The sequence below is a fragment of the Cygnus olor genome, chromosome 1 (assembly GCF_009769625.2).
Source record: "Cygnus olor isolate bCygOlo1 chromosome 1, bCygOlo1.pri.v2, whole genome shotgun sequence".
NCBI classification, from domain to species: Eukaryota; Metazoa; Chordata; class Aves; order Anseriformes; family Anatidae; genus Cygnus; species Cygnus olor.
This window is the reverse complement of record NC_049169.1, coordinates 36,554,420-36,571,962: the sequence shown is the minus strand read 5'-3', so window position 1 is coordinate 36,571,962 and position 17,543 is coordinate 36,554,420. Positions and strand designations below refer to the sequence as shown.

General features: G+C 43.6%; 1 protein-coding gene across 1 annotated transcript in view; it reads left to right on the top strand.

Annotated features, from left to right (window-relative positions):
* Positions 1–262: 262 nt before the first annotated feature.
* Positions 263–17,543, top strand: part of WIF1 (WNT inhibitory factor 1) — a 40,096-nt gene continuing 22,815 nt past the window's right edge. The window contains exons 1-2 of the mRNA XM_040552572.1: positions 263–507; positions 598–737. Of these exons, the coding sequence (XP_040408506.1) occupies positions 375–507; positions 598–737 (273 nt within the window). The 5' untranslated portion in view covers positions 263–374. The remainder of the gene's footprint in view (positions 508–597; positions 738–17,543) is intronic.

Below are 17,543 nucleotides of genomic sequence, written 5' to 3'. Positions count from 1 at the left end.
GAGAGGGACAAGGACACGCACGGTGACCCGCAAAACCCACGGGCATCCCCGCCGGACCCCCACGGGGGGATGCTCCCACGGGGGGATGCTCCCTTGGGGGTGGTCCCACGGAGGGACGCTCCCACAGTGGGGGTCCCACGGGGGGGATGCTCCCCTAGGGGGGGGGTTCCCACGGGGGATACGTGTTCCCACGGGTTGGGGGGGTGACCCCACGCCCCCCCTCGCCCCGCCCCGCCCCGCCCGGTCCGTCCCTCCCGCCCCGCAGCGGCAGAGGGCGGGAGGAGCGGGAGCGGAGCCGGAGCGGGAGCGGAGCCGGAGCGGGAGCGAAGCGGAGCGGGAGCGAAGCGGAGCGGCGGCCGGGCGGTGCGGGGAGCATGGCCCCGGCGGGGCGGCTGTGCGCCGCGCTGCTCTGCGGTGCCCTCAGCCTGTGCAGCCTGCGGGCGGCGGGGCGGCAGCCCGACACGCTGTACCTGTGGATCGAGGCGCAGCAAGCCCGGGTCCTCATCGGTAAGCCGGGGTCCCCTGCCCGCCCGGGGTGCCGCGGAGGGGTTCCCGCAGCCGCCGTGCATCGCCCCCCTCCCGCTTTGCCCTTCGCAGGCTTCGAGGAGGACATCCTGATCGTGTCCGAGGGGAAGATGGCCCCGTTCACTCACGACTTCAGGAAAGCCCAGCAGAGGATGCCCGCCATCCCCGTCAACATCCACGCCATGAACTTCACCTGGCAGGCGACGGGACGGGTAGGTGCGGAGCCGGGACGGCGCGACGGGAGGCTCCGCGAAGCCGGGCAGGTGCCGCTCTTCCCCCTGGGGAAGCCCCTCCGAGGCTCCCCGTTGCTCCCCGTTGCTCCACATTGCGCCCCATTGCACCCCACCGCTCCCCAAGCCGCGCCGTGGCCAGGCAGCCCCGGCTCGGCGGTGACCCCAGGAGCCGCTGCCTTAGAGGCAGCCGGTCCCCCTGGGCTGGGGACATGTGCTGCGGGTCGCTCTCCGACCTCTGCTCCTCCAACCCCTGCACCTGAGGTGTGGCTCGGGGGCTGAAGGTGGTTCTCTCATGCACACCTCATTTTACGGCCCTTAACCCCCCAAATCCACAGCGAACCCACATCTCTCGGACTCCTCTGCTGAAAAGATAAGCTTAGGTGATGTGTTTTCATGAGCAAACACATGCAGGGTTTGACACGCTGACGACACGCGTTACATGTGCATTAAGCTGAACCACATTAGCCTAAGTTATCATGGGTACTGAAAAAATCCATCATAGCAAACACTATGGAGAAAATGAATTCATTTTTACAGTGCTGAACTTTGATTTTATGTTTTGTCATACATTCTATGTTTTATTTTATTAAAAAGAGCTTGGTAAAGATGAAACAATATGTACCTTCACCAAAAAAAAGTGAAAATTGGGTGTATAATTCAGCTGATTGCAGCTTCACAAATTTGGTTGTGGCTTTGGTTGTTTTAAAGCATGCTTTCTAGCTACAGGACTTGTTTGGCTTTGACTTGTTGTCTGAGGTCCTTGTAATTTCTGCTGTCTTCCCAATGTATTTGAGTTCCCGAAATGCTTTACCTCCTCTGTTAGAGAGGGAGGGGACATGGAGAGAGACCTGCTCACAAAGGCCAAGTGACTTGCTAAGGTTGCTGGAGTTCCCATCCAGCTTTACAAAGAGAAAGAGTTTGTATGCCCAGGGTTGGGATTTAAATAACTAGGGATAATTGGTGCATTTCAGGACTGTATTCCCTGCTCTGTTTCTCTATCAACATCTGTTGCTGTCTGTGATAAAAATACCTCTTTTTGGAAAGGAGGTAAGGAGGTTTGAGAAGTCAGACTGAGCCCTGTCCCTCTTCTCTCGTCCCTCTTCCTCGTGCTCTGTTCTCCCTCTTCGGCTGCCTTCAGACAGCTCATTAGGGAAAGCCGATTGTAACAGACTGGAGAAGAGTCACAGGTTAAAGACAACGTAGAGAAGTGTTCTCTGTGAAAAACCCCTTCTGAGCTGCAGAAAAGCTCTTTAACCAATTACTTCTCCTCCTCTTTGCTGAATTGCTGAGTTCTTGTAAGACAAAAGATAATTAGCAAGTGAAATATGTGAGTGGTTAAAGTAACATAATTGATATCCCTGTTCCTACAAGAATGTGTTAACTTTCAGATCTTTATGGGTCAAAAAAGTGCTAAAATTGAGACTCTGTGTTCACAGGTCTCATAATCCCACCTAGCTCCTCCTCACCAGTGTGTCTGTGTGTATAGTCAGTACAAACTTTGGCACTCTGCTCTCATGGCTGTGGATATTTCAATACTGATGCAGGTCTGCAGATGAAGGGCAGGGTTTCAAACAGCAGCCTTAGCTAGGGAAGGGATTTCAGCCCTCTGGTGTTTTATGAGTTGGGTTAAGAAATGGACTTACATCCCTGAGAAAACATCTACTTTTTGGTAGCACAACGAGCCCTGTTGGTTTCTGCAGTCCCTTAGAGGTGCTCAAGTACAGCTGTCTGTTCCCCACAGCTCTTGTGACCCTGTGGGGAAAGCAGGTCACTGACTGTCCCTGTGCCACCCAAGCCTTTACCTGATGAGAAGGAACAAGAACAAATGTGGGTATTTATGTAGCCCACAGGGCAACGACACTCACTGAGGAACCATTTTATACATCTTAACTGGACAGTGCCCACAGCAGTATTGCAGCTGGAGTAGGATAAAAGTTGCTTCTGACAAAAAAAAAAAAAAAAACAGTTTCTCCAGAATTTCCCATATTTTGTAAGGGGGAGAGATGAGACTGTAGGTGTTATCAGTGGTTTTGTTTGGTGGTGTTTAGTTTTTAGATATAAAGGTTCTTACAAGTTTCCTCTGACATCCAGGAAAATGCTAAATACCTGCTACTTTTATTCTGTTGTAATGCTTTTGTCTGGGAAATTCCTATGTCAGGGGAAGGGATAGGGAAGGGGAAGATGAGGCATAGAGGGAGGAAAGGAAAGGAAAGGAAAGGAAAGGAAAGGAAAGGAAAGGAAGGAAAGGAAGGAAAGGAAAGGAAAGGAAAGGAAAGGAAAGGAAAGGAAAGGAAAGGAAAGGAAAGGAAAGGAAAGGAAAGGAAAGGAAAGGAAAGGAAAGGAAGGAAAGGAAAGGAAAGGAAAGGAAAGGAAAGGAAAGGAAAGGGAAGGGAAGGGAAGGAAAGGAGAGGGAAGGAAAAGAGAGGGAAGGAAAAGAGAGGGAAGGAAAGGAGAGGGAAGGAAAGAGGAGGGAAGGAAAGGAAAGGAAAGGAAAGGAAAGGATCAGACTTCTCCCAAGTGCCTACAGGATCACGTCTGTGCCCTGACACAGTTCCTGGCCCTGGAATCACCAAGGCACGCAGGGAGGGAGCGGCTGGGTGGGCATCTGGCCACCAGCTGAGGCCAACCCCACCCCCGGCACCATGGGGCCAAGTCTCCCCTGCCGCTCACCTTGTGTCCCTGCTTGCACCCGTGGGGATAAATATCCTGTGGGCAGGTCACACCTACCTGGTCCTGGGATAAACAGCCACGTAAAGTGTAGGTTAGTAAGCAATCCAACCCAGAGAGTGGCGATGCTTCACTGTCCTGCACTGCTGCCTCTATCCGGGTTCTAGGTCAAAAATGCGTGTTGAATGCCACATTTTGAGGACTGCATTATAGCTGCATGTTGTGTAAAGTAAAGTGGTAACATCCCATTGCATTTAGATGTTACGTTTCTAATACTGTGACCAGTGTACGATAACAGTTAAAGCTATTTTCACTAGAAAATATTAATCAAAGAAAAGCACTCGTTGCTTTTAGTCCCTAGTCCATTAGTCCTAACTAAGTATTAGGAAATATTAGGGAAAACCCAAAATGTAAGTATCTCCAGGTGCTGAATCCCTGTTTTTTTTCTGGCGATGTAATGATGAGCCAAGCAGGGGATATGACAAGAATGGGATCCCTATGTTTTTATGCACTTTATGTTTTTACCTATGAATTTTAACATATGATTACAGATATCATGTTCTGTTTAGAAAAAAAAAAAAAAAAAAAACACCATTATCTCAGTGAATTGGCAGTTAAAAAGATTGGCCCTTGATAGGCAAGATTATAAAAGAAAAAAATAGTGGTAATATACAGCATGCAGTAGCCATCCGTGTAACCACTAAAACTCTCTGGTGTTGCTTCATGCTCTTATTTTGTATGTGTTTTTTTGCAAAAGAGAGAGCAATGGCTTTTGGGGTCTTGTCCTCTGGGAAAGATTGCCCTTATAGACTTCCCAGTGAGAAGAAGAGATGCTATTTTGCGAACTGGTGCTCCATGTTTCACTCCAGGGAAACCACTGGAAGGTACCAAAGGTTGTGATGATAACATCATCTCCACAGCGCTTAGAAAATTATTTAAGCTCCAAATCCATGAACACCAATACATGGATCAACTTTCTGTGGGATTTCTGATAGCAAGAAGATTAACTTCACATGTGTGAGGATAGGTGGGGGAAAACCATATCAAAAAAAAAAAAAAAGTTAAATCTGCATGGGAAGATGCTGGGGAAATGCCTTTGGTCTGGGAGTGCTTCTGGTCAGGGAAGCACAAGAGACAGGAGGTAAGGGGGCATCCCAGCATGTAGTCCTCAGGGCTGATACACAATGCAATGAGATTTGTACCTGCTGGAAAAGCCAGGCTACCTCTGTGCAAAACATTATTGATAACCATGAGTAAAGGAAAAAGATACCCACCTCTTAGGGAGAGAGGATATATGCCATCAGTATATTTTCCACCATCATTTCCATATTTTGAAGTGTGGCTTAGGAAAGACATATAATTACAGCTCTTGGAGGCTAATTCTGATCTCAGCAATGTGACCATCAAACCCAAACAGCTCCGTGATGCCTGGGATTACCTTATATTGCTGAGACCTAGCTTGACTATGAAGATAAAAAGAAATACCAGCTATGCCAGGAGAATTTTTGTTTCTTTGACCTGAAGAAAGCTAATAAACTACAGATTTAAAGGCAGTATTGTTACAATAGGGTGCTCCTTTCAAACATTGCTGTTTGCTTGATAAACTAAAAGAAAGCAAAGAACAGTGAATTTCAAAACAAATAATTCTTCAAAGAAAACGTTTTTCAAAGAGACTGCCAAACTTTTTGTAAATATCTTATTCATACCCAGTGATTACAGTGATGCTTTCCAGCTTAAGAAGTGCCTAATACTCACAGCTCATTTTTTTTCCTAATGAAAGTATGGCTGGTCTGGAAGCTTGGTCAAGGCAATCACGTAAACTTGTACTCCGGGGATTTACAGTAGTATATTCCCTGAATTTCCAGTAGTACCTTTACCGCATTTTCATGTCACCAAACAGAGGAAATACTTTGTTTTCTGACCTCTGTGCCAAAATTTCAATGTGGAATGTGAAGATGTTTACATACTGTGAGCATGATTTTTAGACAGGGGGCTCGCCCATCGAGAACACAGCTCCAAACCTTTAATATTTAGATTCTGTTCAGCTGTGGTATTTTGCATCTCAGTGTTGTAGACATGCCACCAGGGATCAAAGTAATGCTGTAGAGATCCCACTTCAGTTAGTAAAGCAGGCATGTGCCAGCCATCTGTTCTATCTGCTGATAGAAAACAGCAGTAAAGTTTCTCAAAGTTTGGCCAAGAAGTAAAGGGGGGATTTATTGCTCAGCAGAGATGAGTTACAAGGCACCTTGTAGTGTAAGCTACATCTGGTTTCCATAGTAATTTACATGGTATATGTGTAAACTACACAATTATTCTTTTTACACAGCAGTGTAAAGCTGTGTTAAATAAACTGTTCTTCAAGATTCCCATTGTTTATCCTTTCTATAAATATTCTAATACATTTTTAACAAAAAAGCTTAAGTAATAAAATATTTTCACTACTTTTACAGTAGTAGTTGCACTGTACAACACAACTGTTGAAAAGCACTGAAACTAACAGGGCACCCCAAAGCTTCAAGACCGTATTTTGTGAATATGTACAGATTTGTCTCCTCATATTGCTAACAGTTTTTCTGAAATATAAAATCCATGATGTTTGGCTTTCATCTCCTTTATGGAAATGAAAATGTTTTCTGTCAACATCACCTCTTTTTCAGAGGCAATTTCTTAAGTATGTTTTTTGTGGCCTGAAGTTAATGCCATTACGAGTAATGCCATGGAATTAAAAGAACAAACTAACCATAATGAAAACTAACTGGAAGAATTTCTTAATGTATTTACTTCTATTGGTATCAGGCTTCCCATGGAGTTTTTTTGGTGTACCTAGACTTAGGAACAAGCATGGATGACTTGCTTCTAGCAAAGTGACCTATGTACATATAAATATACAAAACCACCTTCTTCTTAGTCCATGCACAGATGTGAGGGACATGGTGTGATCCAGAGCTTTCAAAGCAGTGTACTAAGTACTTACATCAAGTTGAATTTAGCTTTAACTATTGTATACCTTTGCTCACAGCAGCAATGAGTTGCCCAAGTCCTCCGAGTTTTCATTTTAACGTAGCTGAAATCTGCTTTCCCTGTTACAAAAGTAATGGAAACTAGTTGTCTAAGAGGAGCCTTTGGTGTGGAAATTGGATGCAGGTTTGGCTGTAGGGAGACTGGGTTTTTTGACTGTTGTGTTGTGGCCTGGCTGGGAAGAGATGGGTGCAGAGGCAAGCACCTTGTACAACTTCCTATGTGCTTTGTGAAACATTGCTTTTCCTTTTGCTTTGAATGTGATAATTTCTTTGAGTGTCACTGCGAAAATCCAGTTAGAAACCCAGCTAGGCAGTACTGACCAGGCCATTCCTATATACTTGCTGAGATCTTACTGGATCCTGAAGACGCATTGCTCTGTCTTCCCTAGATGTCATGTTGAGCTGTGTGTCTACTGTTTGTGCCCTTTTCCTTAGCAGAGATGTCACTTAGCTCTCCAAGTCCCTATTGGAGCCTTATGCAAAAATTGGCATTATTCTTGACATGTTCCTCTAACATTAACAGTAAGTTTTGTCCCAACAGGTGGGATCTCTGCAGTATAATATTGAGTACCTCCAAACTCTTAGGTTACACCACCTGGTTCATACAATTTGTCACTATTCTCCACCCTGTCCCCCACCCCCAAAAAGCTATGTTAATGACTTTTCAGTTTGAAACTACCCCTTAAGCTTCATAAAGTAAAGCTCTAGTGTAGGAATTTGCCAAAATTTTCCTTCATGAGCACAAGTGCAAAACATTCATTTAGCTTTTTCACGCTTGTCTTTTTCAGTGGGGTTTTATTTGCACTGTCTTCAGCTGTTAGCTCCATTGACTTGACAGTGGTCTGCTCTGAAGAATTTCAAAACAATTTTATTAGCATTTTGAAAGCTTTCAAGAAAACACATCCCAAAACATTTTTTTATTTACCTTATTGTGGTTTTACATTTAGCTCGCCAAGGTTTGTTTTTTATTTATCTCCCTTTTTCATTCAAATTCCACTTTTTGAAAGATGCTATTTGATTTCTATTAGTCTCTTTTATTCAAACTCTCTGTTCAACCATATTGGAATTTTTTGTTTAGTTGTTTTTGTTTGTTTGTTTCTTTTTTAAGGTTCAGGGAACTGAAACTATTTATTTGTGGCCAAACTCTTCACTACATCAGAATGCAACCCAGACCTAGTGGAAAACGCAGTCACCCAAAGCGCACAGAAAAGAACAGCAAAGACAGTTGCATTGCAATCCTTAGTTTTTTGTAACAAAACAAACAGCGTCCTTTGCAATGAATTATGTGTATAAAGTTCAGTAGATATCTGGGGATGCGGGTGTACATTTCAGTAAAAGCAGAAGATAGTTTTATTGGTATTTTCTGTTACGTAAGTGCCTTTTTTGAAAATTGTAAGGTAAATTGAAGAAACACAAAATCAATCACATTTTGGGTAAGTTTCTGAATGCGTGGTTAACTTCACATTTTTTCCCTTCTCTTTGGTTTGTGGAAACTGACATTTTGAAATCTCAGTTGTAATTAACTGTGATTGTAATAAAATGTATGTAACAATGTAATGAAAGACTGCCTCTTCCCATGTAAAATGATATTCAGACCCATGCACAAAAAGCATCTGGGCTATCTGTGACAATTTGGGCTGAGCCCGTTGTGTCAAGTAACAGAAGCCCAGTTCAGTGGGTACACAGGCACTGAGGTCAGACGCATTTTCCCCTTGGGCAGCACCTTGGCAGCTGATGTGTGTGAGCTGACAGTCCTACAGGGCCTCTGGCTGTGGCACTGGCCCTCCCAGCCTCTAACGAGACCTGGCAGACTGGAGAAGAACCTGATGAAGAGCCACCTCTTTCCTTGCACTTACTTCATAGAAGAAAGAGCTAAAATAGGCAAAAACAGTCACATTTTCAAACTTCTGCAGTGCACGTTCCCATCCCTTCAAGCCATTCTGCTGGTCTCTCTGTGGTATGTCCATGCCTCTCTTGTACTGGGGAGCCCAGGCCTGGACCCAGCACTACAGATGTGCCTCACCAGGTCTGAGTAGAGGAGAAGAATTATGAGAAGAAGGATTTGTGAGGAGAAGAATTTGTGAATCTTCTTGCTGGTAACAGTCTTCCTAATGCAGCCCAGGAGGCTGTTGGCCCTCGTTGCCACCCACACAATGTTGCTGGCTCATGGTCATCTTGATGTCCATCAGGACCCCCAGGACCTTTTCTAGCAAACTCTTTCGCAGCTGATTAGCCCCTAGTGTGTACTGCTACATGGGGTTGTTCCTCCCCAGGTACAGGACTTTGCAATTCCCCTTGTTGAGCTTCTTGCCAGCCCATTTCTCCAGCTTGTCAAGGTCCCTCTGAATGGAGCACAACCTTCTGGTGTATCAGCCACTCCTCTCAGTTTTGTATCATCTGCAGACTTGCTGAGGGTGCACTCTGTCACAACATACTGGTCATTAATGAAGATGTTAAACAGCCTGGGATCCGGTATGAACCCTTGAGGTGCACCACTACTGACTGGTCTCCAGCTGGACTTCACACCGCTTGCTGATCACAACCCCCTGAGCCGAGCAATGCAGCAGTCCACCTCATGGTCCACCTACAGAGATTCTACTTTTTGACTTCTGTGAGGATGTTGTGGGAGGCTGTGTTGAAAGCCTTCCTAAAGTCAAGACAAGCAAAATGCACTGCTCTCCTCTCATGCACCAAGCCAGTCATAAACACAGAATGGGCCAGGCCCTAACACAAAGCTGAGACTGCCTTGTACAATCACAGCAAAGCAGCAAACAAAAATCTGCCTCAAAAAGTATTACAAATGAAGCAAAGACAGTGATACTGTTGTATGGAGGCACTGAGAAGACTTTATACATCTATGATATCCAAAATCCACCACAGTATATGCTTATTTAAAGTCTGTTCATAGGAGACCACTTAGCTACACAGAAATGCTAAGGCGTTAGCCTGACAAGTCTGCCTGACTTGGAGAAGAGACACTTGGGGGATAGAAATGCCTTAGTAAAGGCTTACAAAGATTTGAGGTGGATTTGTTTCAGCCAAACAAGAAAAACACTGATTTTTTTTCCATCTATATATGAAAGTGTGCTTTGTTTTGTAACCGACTGGTGGAACCCAGCCTGTTTGGCCATACAAGGAGAAGTGGGCAATTACCTTACAGCTGCTCCAGCACTTGCTGCCATCACTGCCAAATACTTCAATCAATAACTTAGAGACCAAACATTGCTTTCAGAACTGCTCCCACAAATCCTCTGAAGTTATCCCTTAGCCTGGATAAAGAGCTAGCTCAACCTAGCTGATGCTAAAGGAAATAAATATGCCTGACATCAAACCTGGCAATCTCCCAGACTCAGGTTTTGGCCCAGCACCAGGGAAAATAAATTCCCCAAACAGCAGCCCACTAATGAGAAGACCTGTCACCAGGTCTGAGCGCTCAGGCAGAGAGACCAGTAGCACGAGCAGCAGAGCCAGCCCTTGCAGTGACGGCTGGTCGGAGGAGGAAAGGGCAGGCTCTTGGACCATCCTGGCCATCAGAACAGAGAACCACTTCAGAGCTTTCAGTTTATGAACCTGTTTTCATGAGGAAGGCACAGGGAGATCACCATCTTTTGATGACCAGGAGAAGATAGGCTCTACCTGCAGTGAGCCTACTTGCTCATTGCAATCCACCTACCTGCTCTCAGCTTGCGAATGTGTGAATATTGATATAGTCAATGGGAATCTGAGACTAAAAACCACATAAGCAAATAATCAAGTCCACTGAACAGCTTCAGTAAGGAGTACAAGTACCACCTTCAGTCTGTTCCTTTTAAACTTCAGTAAACACTGCTCTCATTTTTCCAGGTTTGAGCCTTAGCCAGTTCTCTTTCTTGCAGAGGTTCTGGGAAATAAATCGAACTGTTGAAACAGAGTCCATTTGAGTGACCAGGCTGAACCAAATTTATTTTTTCCTTGTGAAGCCACACGTACATTGAGTAGCTTCAAGCAGCTACGTGCCTGCAGGATTCAAGGCAGGGACCTTCAGGGAGAACAGACAGGTTGCACACAGAGCACATCAGGATCTGTCAGAGAGAAAGGAGAGGCAAAATACAGTTATCTGGAGCTGTAATCACAAGCAACAGATGATATGCATAGTCACATCAAGAGCTGGGAAATAATTTACTAGCAGGGCATGTCGCTTGTTACCTTGGTTGATATATATATATATATATATATATATATATATATAATATATATATATATGGTGCTGTTTTAATTTTTTTCCCCCTTCCTTTTAGTTTTGCACAGGAACATCTATTCAGATTGAGTAGGCCTGATCAGATTTCTGCATTGGCAAGGGAGAACAGCTGAAAGCTTAGGACCTAACACATTGCTCCCTTCCAGTCAGAGCTGTGATGTGCTGGTGGTAGGTATAGGGTGCAGAAGCTTGCACAGTCCCTCCCAGACAGAAAGCATCACATCAGAAACCACCAGGGTTTCAGTATTTCGTTTGATGGAACAACAGCATTGTTTTGATGGGACGAAGTCTGTGCATTATCCTGCCCACTGATGTTGTTCACGTTTGAATCATGTCAGTGTGAATACGCTGCTTACTTAGTGGACCCTTCAAAACTGTGCTGCCAAACATCTGCAGTCAGGTAAACTTCATCATTTATGTAGTTGGTGCCATGCTGCCACTGTCACCGTGGTTTATTCAGACAGCAATTAATTGAAACCTCACAGTGTAACTGCAACGTTTAAAACATTTCTAAGTATTTAACTTGTTTATATAAGAGCTTTATTCACCCAAAAGTGAGTTTTTCTCATCCTGAAAAAAATAATTCATTAGTACAAGTTTATTCACTTAAGTTAGTGGGGAAATATTTGAAAGGACAAGAAATCCTAAAGTTTTCTGGCAGAGTGCATAGTTACCTGGAAGCATAGAGCATCTGCAAGTTCTTATGAAATCTATTTCTCTACCTCTTTCCATCCCTAACATTTCTCAAACAGAAATTCCTGTCTCTGGTTTTATATGCCTTCCTTGTCCCTGTGCACAAAGACTGGAATAAATGCAGTAAGGTCTTTGCCCCCTTCTTGGAATAGAGCAGGGGATGGGGCATAGCCAGGTTCTTCCCCAGGCCAGAGGGCTCGTGAAGAGTAGGAAGCAGAGAGCAAACTTTGTGAGTGAGAGAAACAAAGGGACAGCCATTGTCCTTCTCTGAAAATGACATTGTGAATTTCTTCCCTCTCTGATTCTTTTACAACCACGCTAATCGAAACAGAGCAAGATCCCCAGACTAATCCTCCCTGGTCTAAGGAGACTGTTGTGTGAGTCTCCTGCATGGGTTGTGTCTGGTTATTCCTTCCCAGGAGAGGGGAAACTGGAGGAAGCAGCCAGTCCAGAGAAGTTTCCCTAAACATGCTGAGACACGGAAAGGAGGGCTGCAGCTTTTCTTACACTCTGAGCAGAATTTATTGAACTGATACTGGATTATGAGAGTTTGCACCACCGTTTCACACATTAATATCACAGGTAATCCAGAAAGTCTAGTAATGGTGTGCTTAAATTAGTTCCTATTGTAAAATCTAAGTTATATTTCTGGCAAGTGCAAGATGAGCTGTTGAGCACTCCCAATGCATATGAAGTATTTGAACACATTCCTCCATAAAAGCAAAAGAAAAAAAAAAAAAAAAAGACTTGGATTAAAATTTATACAACCCACCCATTGAACACTCACTCATTAACTAAACACATCTTTCAATATAACATGGAAAATACACCTTCCCAGTGAGGTGCATTGTTCACCTGTTGTCCTTTAGAGTATGTTAATAGCCTGCAGTTAAACCATCATATATCTGAAAACAAATTTCTACTACTTTAAAAAATCTGTATTTGAAAATGTGGGTGGCTATTTGCATATGACCAACAAGGTTAGGGTTTGAGAGTTTTCTACCATATGCATTTCCCCAAAAAACATTTCCAACAAGTCTTGTGTTCAGCAAGTTGCAGCATCCCAGTTTCTGCCACCTCCAGTTCGTATGCATCTCAGTTTTTTAGATACAGCCAAAATGTTACGGCAGAAGCTATTAAATTAAGGTAGTCGGCCTCTGTGTGCAAGCATATTTTCCCTAGACCTTTTCATGTCTTGTACTGCACAGCGTGCAACTGTGTGGTTTGCTGTGTATCTGCATATTAATGCATCCAGTTGACTTAATGGGCCAGATTTTCAAAGGCTACTCAGCATTTATAACAGCCACTTGCTCTGAGGAAACCTGCAGGACTTCAGCACCAGCTCTTTGGCTTTGTAAGATGCTCGGTATTAGAAGAAGCTGAACAACGTTATGTGTCATTATTGAGAAGTAGCATGGGATCATATACTTAATGAGGTTTTCATGTCCTGTAAAAACAAGGAGACAGCATTAAGTCTGTGCAAACAGCATTGTTCACTGGTATTTCCTGAATTTGGACTGTTAAACTGGATACTATGAAAATTCCCTAAACTTTCTTTTATTAACACGAGCAGTTTAGGGGAAAAAAAAAAAAAAAGAGCTTTGTTTCTCAGAGCCTTACAAGTTTGCAGAGTTTGCATGTTCCATGAACTCAATCCCGTTGTCGAGACAGCCACGCATCCTTCCCTCCTCACTGAGAGAGGGGCGCAGAGAGGAGCTCCATCCTTCCCTGGCGCCCCCAAGCAGGGCTGGGGAGCTGCTCCTGGTGCCTCTCGCTCCAAGCTGTGCTTGCCTGGTCCTCGTCTGGTACGTCTGAGGAGATCCACATGAGGGAGCCCATATGCTGTGTGCACCACCGAAACTGAGAAGGCTGCAGGAGGAGTGTCAGGCTCTCTTGATCCAGTCTGCTTTGCTTGAGCAGCTCGGGAGCAAAAGCGGCAGGGCACAGGCCTCACCTTTGCACCAAAACAGCCAAGACAGGCCGTGCATATACTGTATGATCACAAAAGCCTCCTGGTGCAGCATACTTGTACACTCTCTTCTGAAACTCTCTGGGCAACATTTTCCAAAGCTGTGACAAGATAGCCACATCAAAGCAGATGTGCAACCTGGCCTCAATTCATCTGCACAACACACCTTAGTGGCATGCCACAGGCAGAAAGGCATGTGAAGTACCTGGCTTGTTTCTCACGTTGCTGAGAGGTATGCCATTTTCCATGTAAAGAGTACAGCTCCCCGATTGCATTTCAGGAATGTCTTCATAATCCGGTGCTGCTCCAAAGAAACCTGGAGCTTAAACCTCAAGCTTAAAAGCATGACAAACATGAGTCAACTTGCATTATTCCCAATGCTTAACTTCATGAGCAATAGCAAGATCACATTTCTGGGGGTGGAATCACGTGTGTGGATTGTTCAATTTTTTATCTTGTCTGCTTGGTGGCTCTGGCAGTACCATCAGGAATGTGTGTGTCCTATTTGGGGGCCATGGTCTGTTCTACTGGTCTGGAGAAACCACCTTCTAGCCAATGGTTCTCAGCTTAGTTTCTTCCCCATTCAGGATAATGAAATCTGAGGGTGTGATGAAAATATTTGTCACCTGCTAATGACAAGGGAACACCCTGCCTCACTCCCAGTGTGGTTCCACAGCAGCTTCAGCCAGGCCAGCGAGCTGGGCTGGATTGTCACCTGCAAATGCTGCTCTCTCCCCACTGAGCACGTAGGAAGTTGAGGATGAATTGGCTTTAAAGAAGATGCTTCATTTCAATGCTGGAAAATTCCAGGGACCGCTGTACCTTCACTTAGAAGGGTCTATCAGACTGGTACTATAGCCCAGGAATGAAGCCATACAGACTCTGCCTGGGCAAACAGTCTGAAAGACAGAAAAGTTGTGTGCAGAAACTGCTCAGATCCTCATTTCCTACATGGAAATATTACAGTAATGTATGCCCACAGACTGAGGACTTATCTCAATAGATAAATTAGTGCGATTTCAGGTACACAGCAACCACAGAAGGTTTTCTTTAACCTTACAAAATAGCTCTGGATTTTCACAAAAAGAGGCATTTATAATCCACGTGGCAGACATTAAAGAGAGCAGTGTTAGGGAAGTCTAAGAAGCACTAACAACTAGTCAGAAAAGAGCTGTGTTTTTTTTTCAAAACCCTTTCACCATAGTTTTTAAATACTTGTTTGCTTAGGATACAATGCAAAAGACCATTATCTGTGGAGCAGTAAATAAACAGCCTCACCTTCAAGGTGCCGCAAGCTTTCTTTCACTTAGATACCCACAAGTGGGAGCATCACCCTTTGAGACCACAGAAGGACTCCAGTCCGACAGAAGCTGCTGTGAGATTTCATAATTTTTGAGAGAGTTCATTGCTTACATTTCGGGGGAGATATTTATGATAGAGGAGTGCCAGTTAAAGCCAAGAGCAAAACACATGGACTCAATAAAGGTCCAATTACGTGACCTTTGCTGTTTGCCACGCTTTTAACTTGTGTAAGCTATTGATTACACTTTCATGAGATCATAATCAGAAGGTTGTTCTTTGGTAATGGTGTGCTAGAGGAGCTTTATCCTCCACTTCAAAGCTGTCCTGGGAGGCTTAAGAACAAACGGGTGGAAGTTTGAAGCACAGCCAAAATGAATCTGTGTGCATTATCCGTGTTTACCACCATGCAGGAGGAGGCTTAGCCTATTCTTCGGCAGGGAACTTTCTCTCATCACATCAGATGAGCCACCATCTCTAAGGTTTACATTTGTGCTTTTAAAAAAGATTCCGTTTAATTAAATTTAGTTTGCTCAGATCTCCATCATAACTCGTCTAAATGCTTGTTAGTGCAATCATTTCCCTAACTGTAGATGATTTATTGAAATTATTTTACATTCTCTGAAAAGAATGTGACTAATTTATTAAATACAAAAAAATCTATCCAGAGCTGGAAACTGCAAACAGTTTGTAATTATGTAAAAATGCATGCCCAGAACCATCCAGCCCAGGTTTACATTTATTTTTCAAGCAGCAAGGGGAAGAAAATTACCTCACACTTTAATCTCAGTGTATATAGAGCTGCATAGATGCATTAAAGGTGAAGGTAGCAGAACTGTACAGCATTGTTTTGTTAGGAACCGATTTGATAAGACTTTATTTATATTTTTCCTCTTAGGAGCAGTGATAGTTTCCCCCTTTCTTATTAGCCTTAGGAAATTGGCATTTTGAACATCCCTGATCATGAAATCTCCACTGGAGACAGCACTGATCTTTTGTTGAATGACAGAAGAATGAATTAGCCCTTGTTGTGCCTGAACAAGAAATAGCTTTTCAGCAGAAAGACTTCTACCAATTCGCTGGATACCACAAACAGTGTGTTTCATCAGATATTTCAAGATAATGTAGACTTGTATATCTTTTATTTTTTAATCTGAACTCTAATTACTAGTTCTTTTGATGTACCACTTGCTTCTCTCCCCTTCCCCAAAGCAGAGAGATCTAATTTTCATGTGAAGGACATAGGAGAAAACAATCTGAAGGGCACTTGTGCACCACGTACACATTCCAGCCTGGTTCATGCTGAAAAATATCATCCCTTGCTCGAGACTTTCTTGATGTAATTAGCTGTGCATATTTATCAAAACCTTAATGATTTTGTCTCCTTTTAGCTTAATTTTTTAGAAAGTAACTCTAGTGAAGCTAGAATAAAATAAGTTGGGGAAAACCTTTTGTTTTCGAATAAAGCAAGATAGAGAAGGAGTAAGAAACTCCAAATGTTTCCTCAACAAATGCTGTCAATTTGCTGTGGCTTCATTTTTTAAGAAATCCTGCATGCTGCATGCCTTTATAGCAGTGCTCTTGTACTTACCTGGAGATTGCTGTGGATCTGTTTGTTGGTGTGCTGCTTTCCAAGGTGCCAACCTTGGTGAACATCCCCTCTGCGTTCTGACCCTCTGTCCCTGTTGCTGTTCCTGCACCAAGGGATTGGCTCTGATCTACCCCAAAGCCATATTTTCATTAGCAGACTGGCAATGGGCAAGAGCATGCAATAGGTGTTTCTCTGGCACCGTGTTTCAGGCAGCCTGATTTTGCATCATGTGAGGATGAGTTTCAAAGTTAACTCTCTGCTCGGGTATTTTTTTTTTTTTTTCCACTGGTGTCCCACTAGAACCTTGCTCTTTCTGCCAAGTCAGTTTCCAGTCTTGGGTAGGTTTCAAGTGAGCTCTTCAAATCCTAGAGTGCTTCCAGAGCTCAAGGTCTAATGAGAGAAAATATCTGTTCAAAATGACAAAGTGTTTACCCAGTTTCCCCTGTCATCCAAAGAACAGACAACTACCAGAAACTTAATTGCTAAAGGTAATCTAAATCCATTAATTTGTGTTCTCACCAAGCTTCCTGACAGCAGTTTCTTCATATTACTTAACTTTAAAGAAATTCTTGTCTCATTTCTTGGAGGAAAGGCTAATACGTTCTGCAAAAATTTCTGTCCTTCTCCCCTGCACAAAGCATTCTTGGAACCTTGTGGCATCATTTCTGGAGCTCCTTTTGATAGCAACCGGGAAACATTTCTTTGATTGCTTTCTAAATCATTCCCTTGAAGGATCTGCACTGCCATCCACAATGACGCGACACAGGAAGCATTAAGGACCAGTTAATTATCTTCCATTGACAAAATGAGAGAGTTTTTGTACCATTCTTCTTATAAAATACAAAACCATTACAACCACAAGTTATCATTGTTGGAAGTTACATGTAGGGATTGTTAAAAAGTCATCTTTTTCATCATGCATAGGTTTTCCTCAGTCCTCCACAGTTTTATAACATGAAGAAGGAAGGCTTACGATAGACTCTGCAGAGCCATGTGCATTTCAGCACATCAGTGTGTAACTAAAACTGTAACACACTGCATTTTTCCTTGAGATATTTCGCTCAATTCTAATTTGGGTCCTTCTTTTTTAGAAACACAAAAAAACCCTCTATTTTGCCTTTTGTGTGCATCTCTCATTTTGTTAATCCTACTGCTTCAGTTCATTCCCATACCCGAACAGCTTTCCAGTCCTTTACCCATAATGGAAAACTGGCAGTTGACTGGGATTAAGGTTATCCTGTCTTCTGTGTAGATTGGTTTTCACAGAGAACATTTCTGTGAGGGCTGCACATCACTTTCTCAGCAA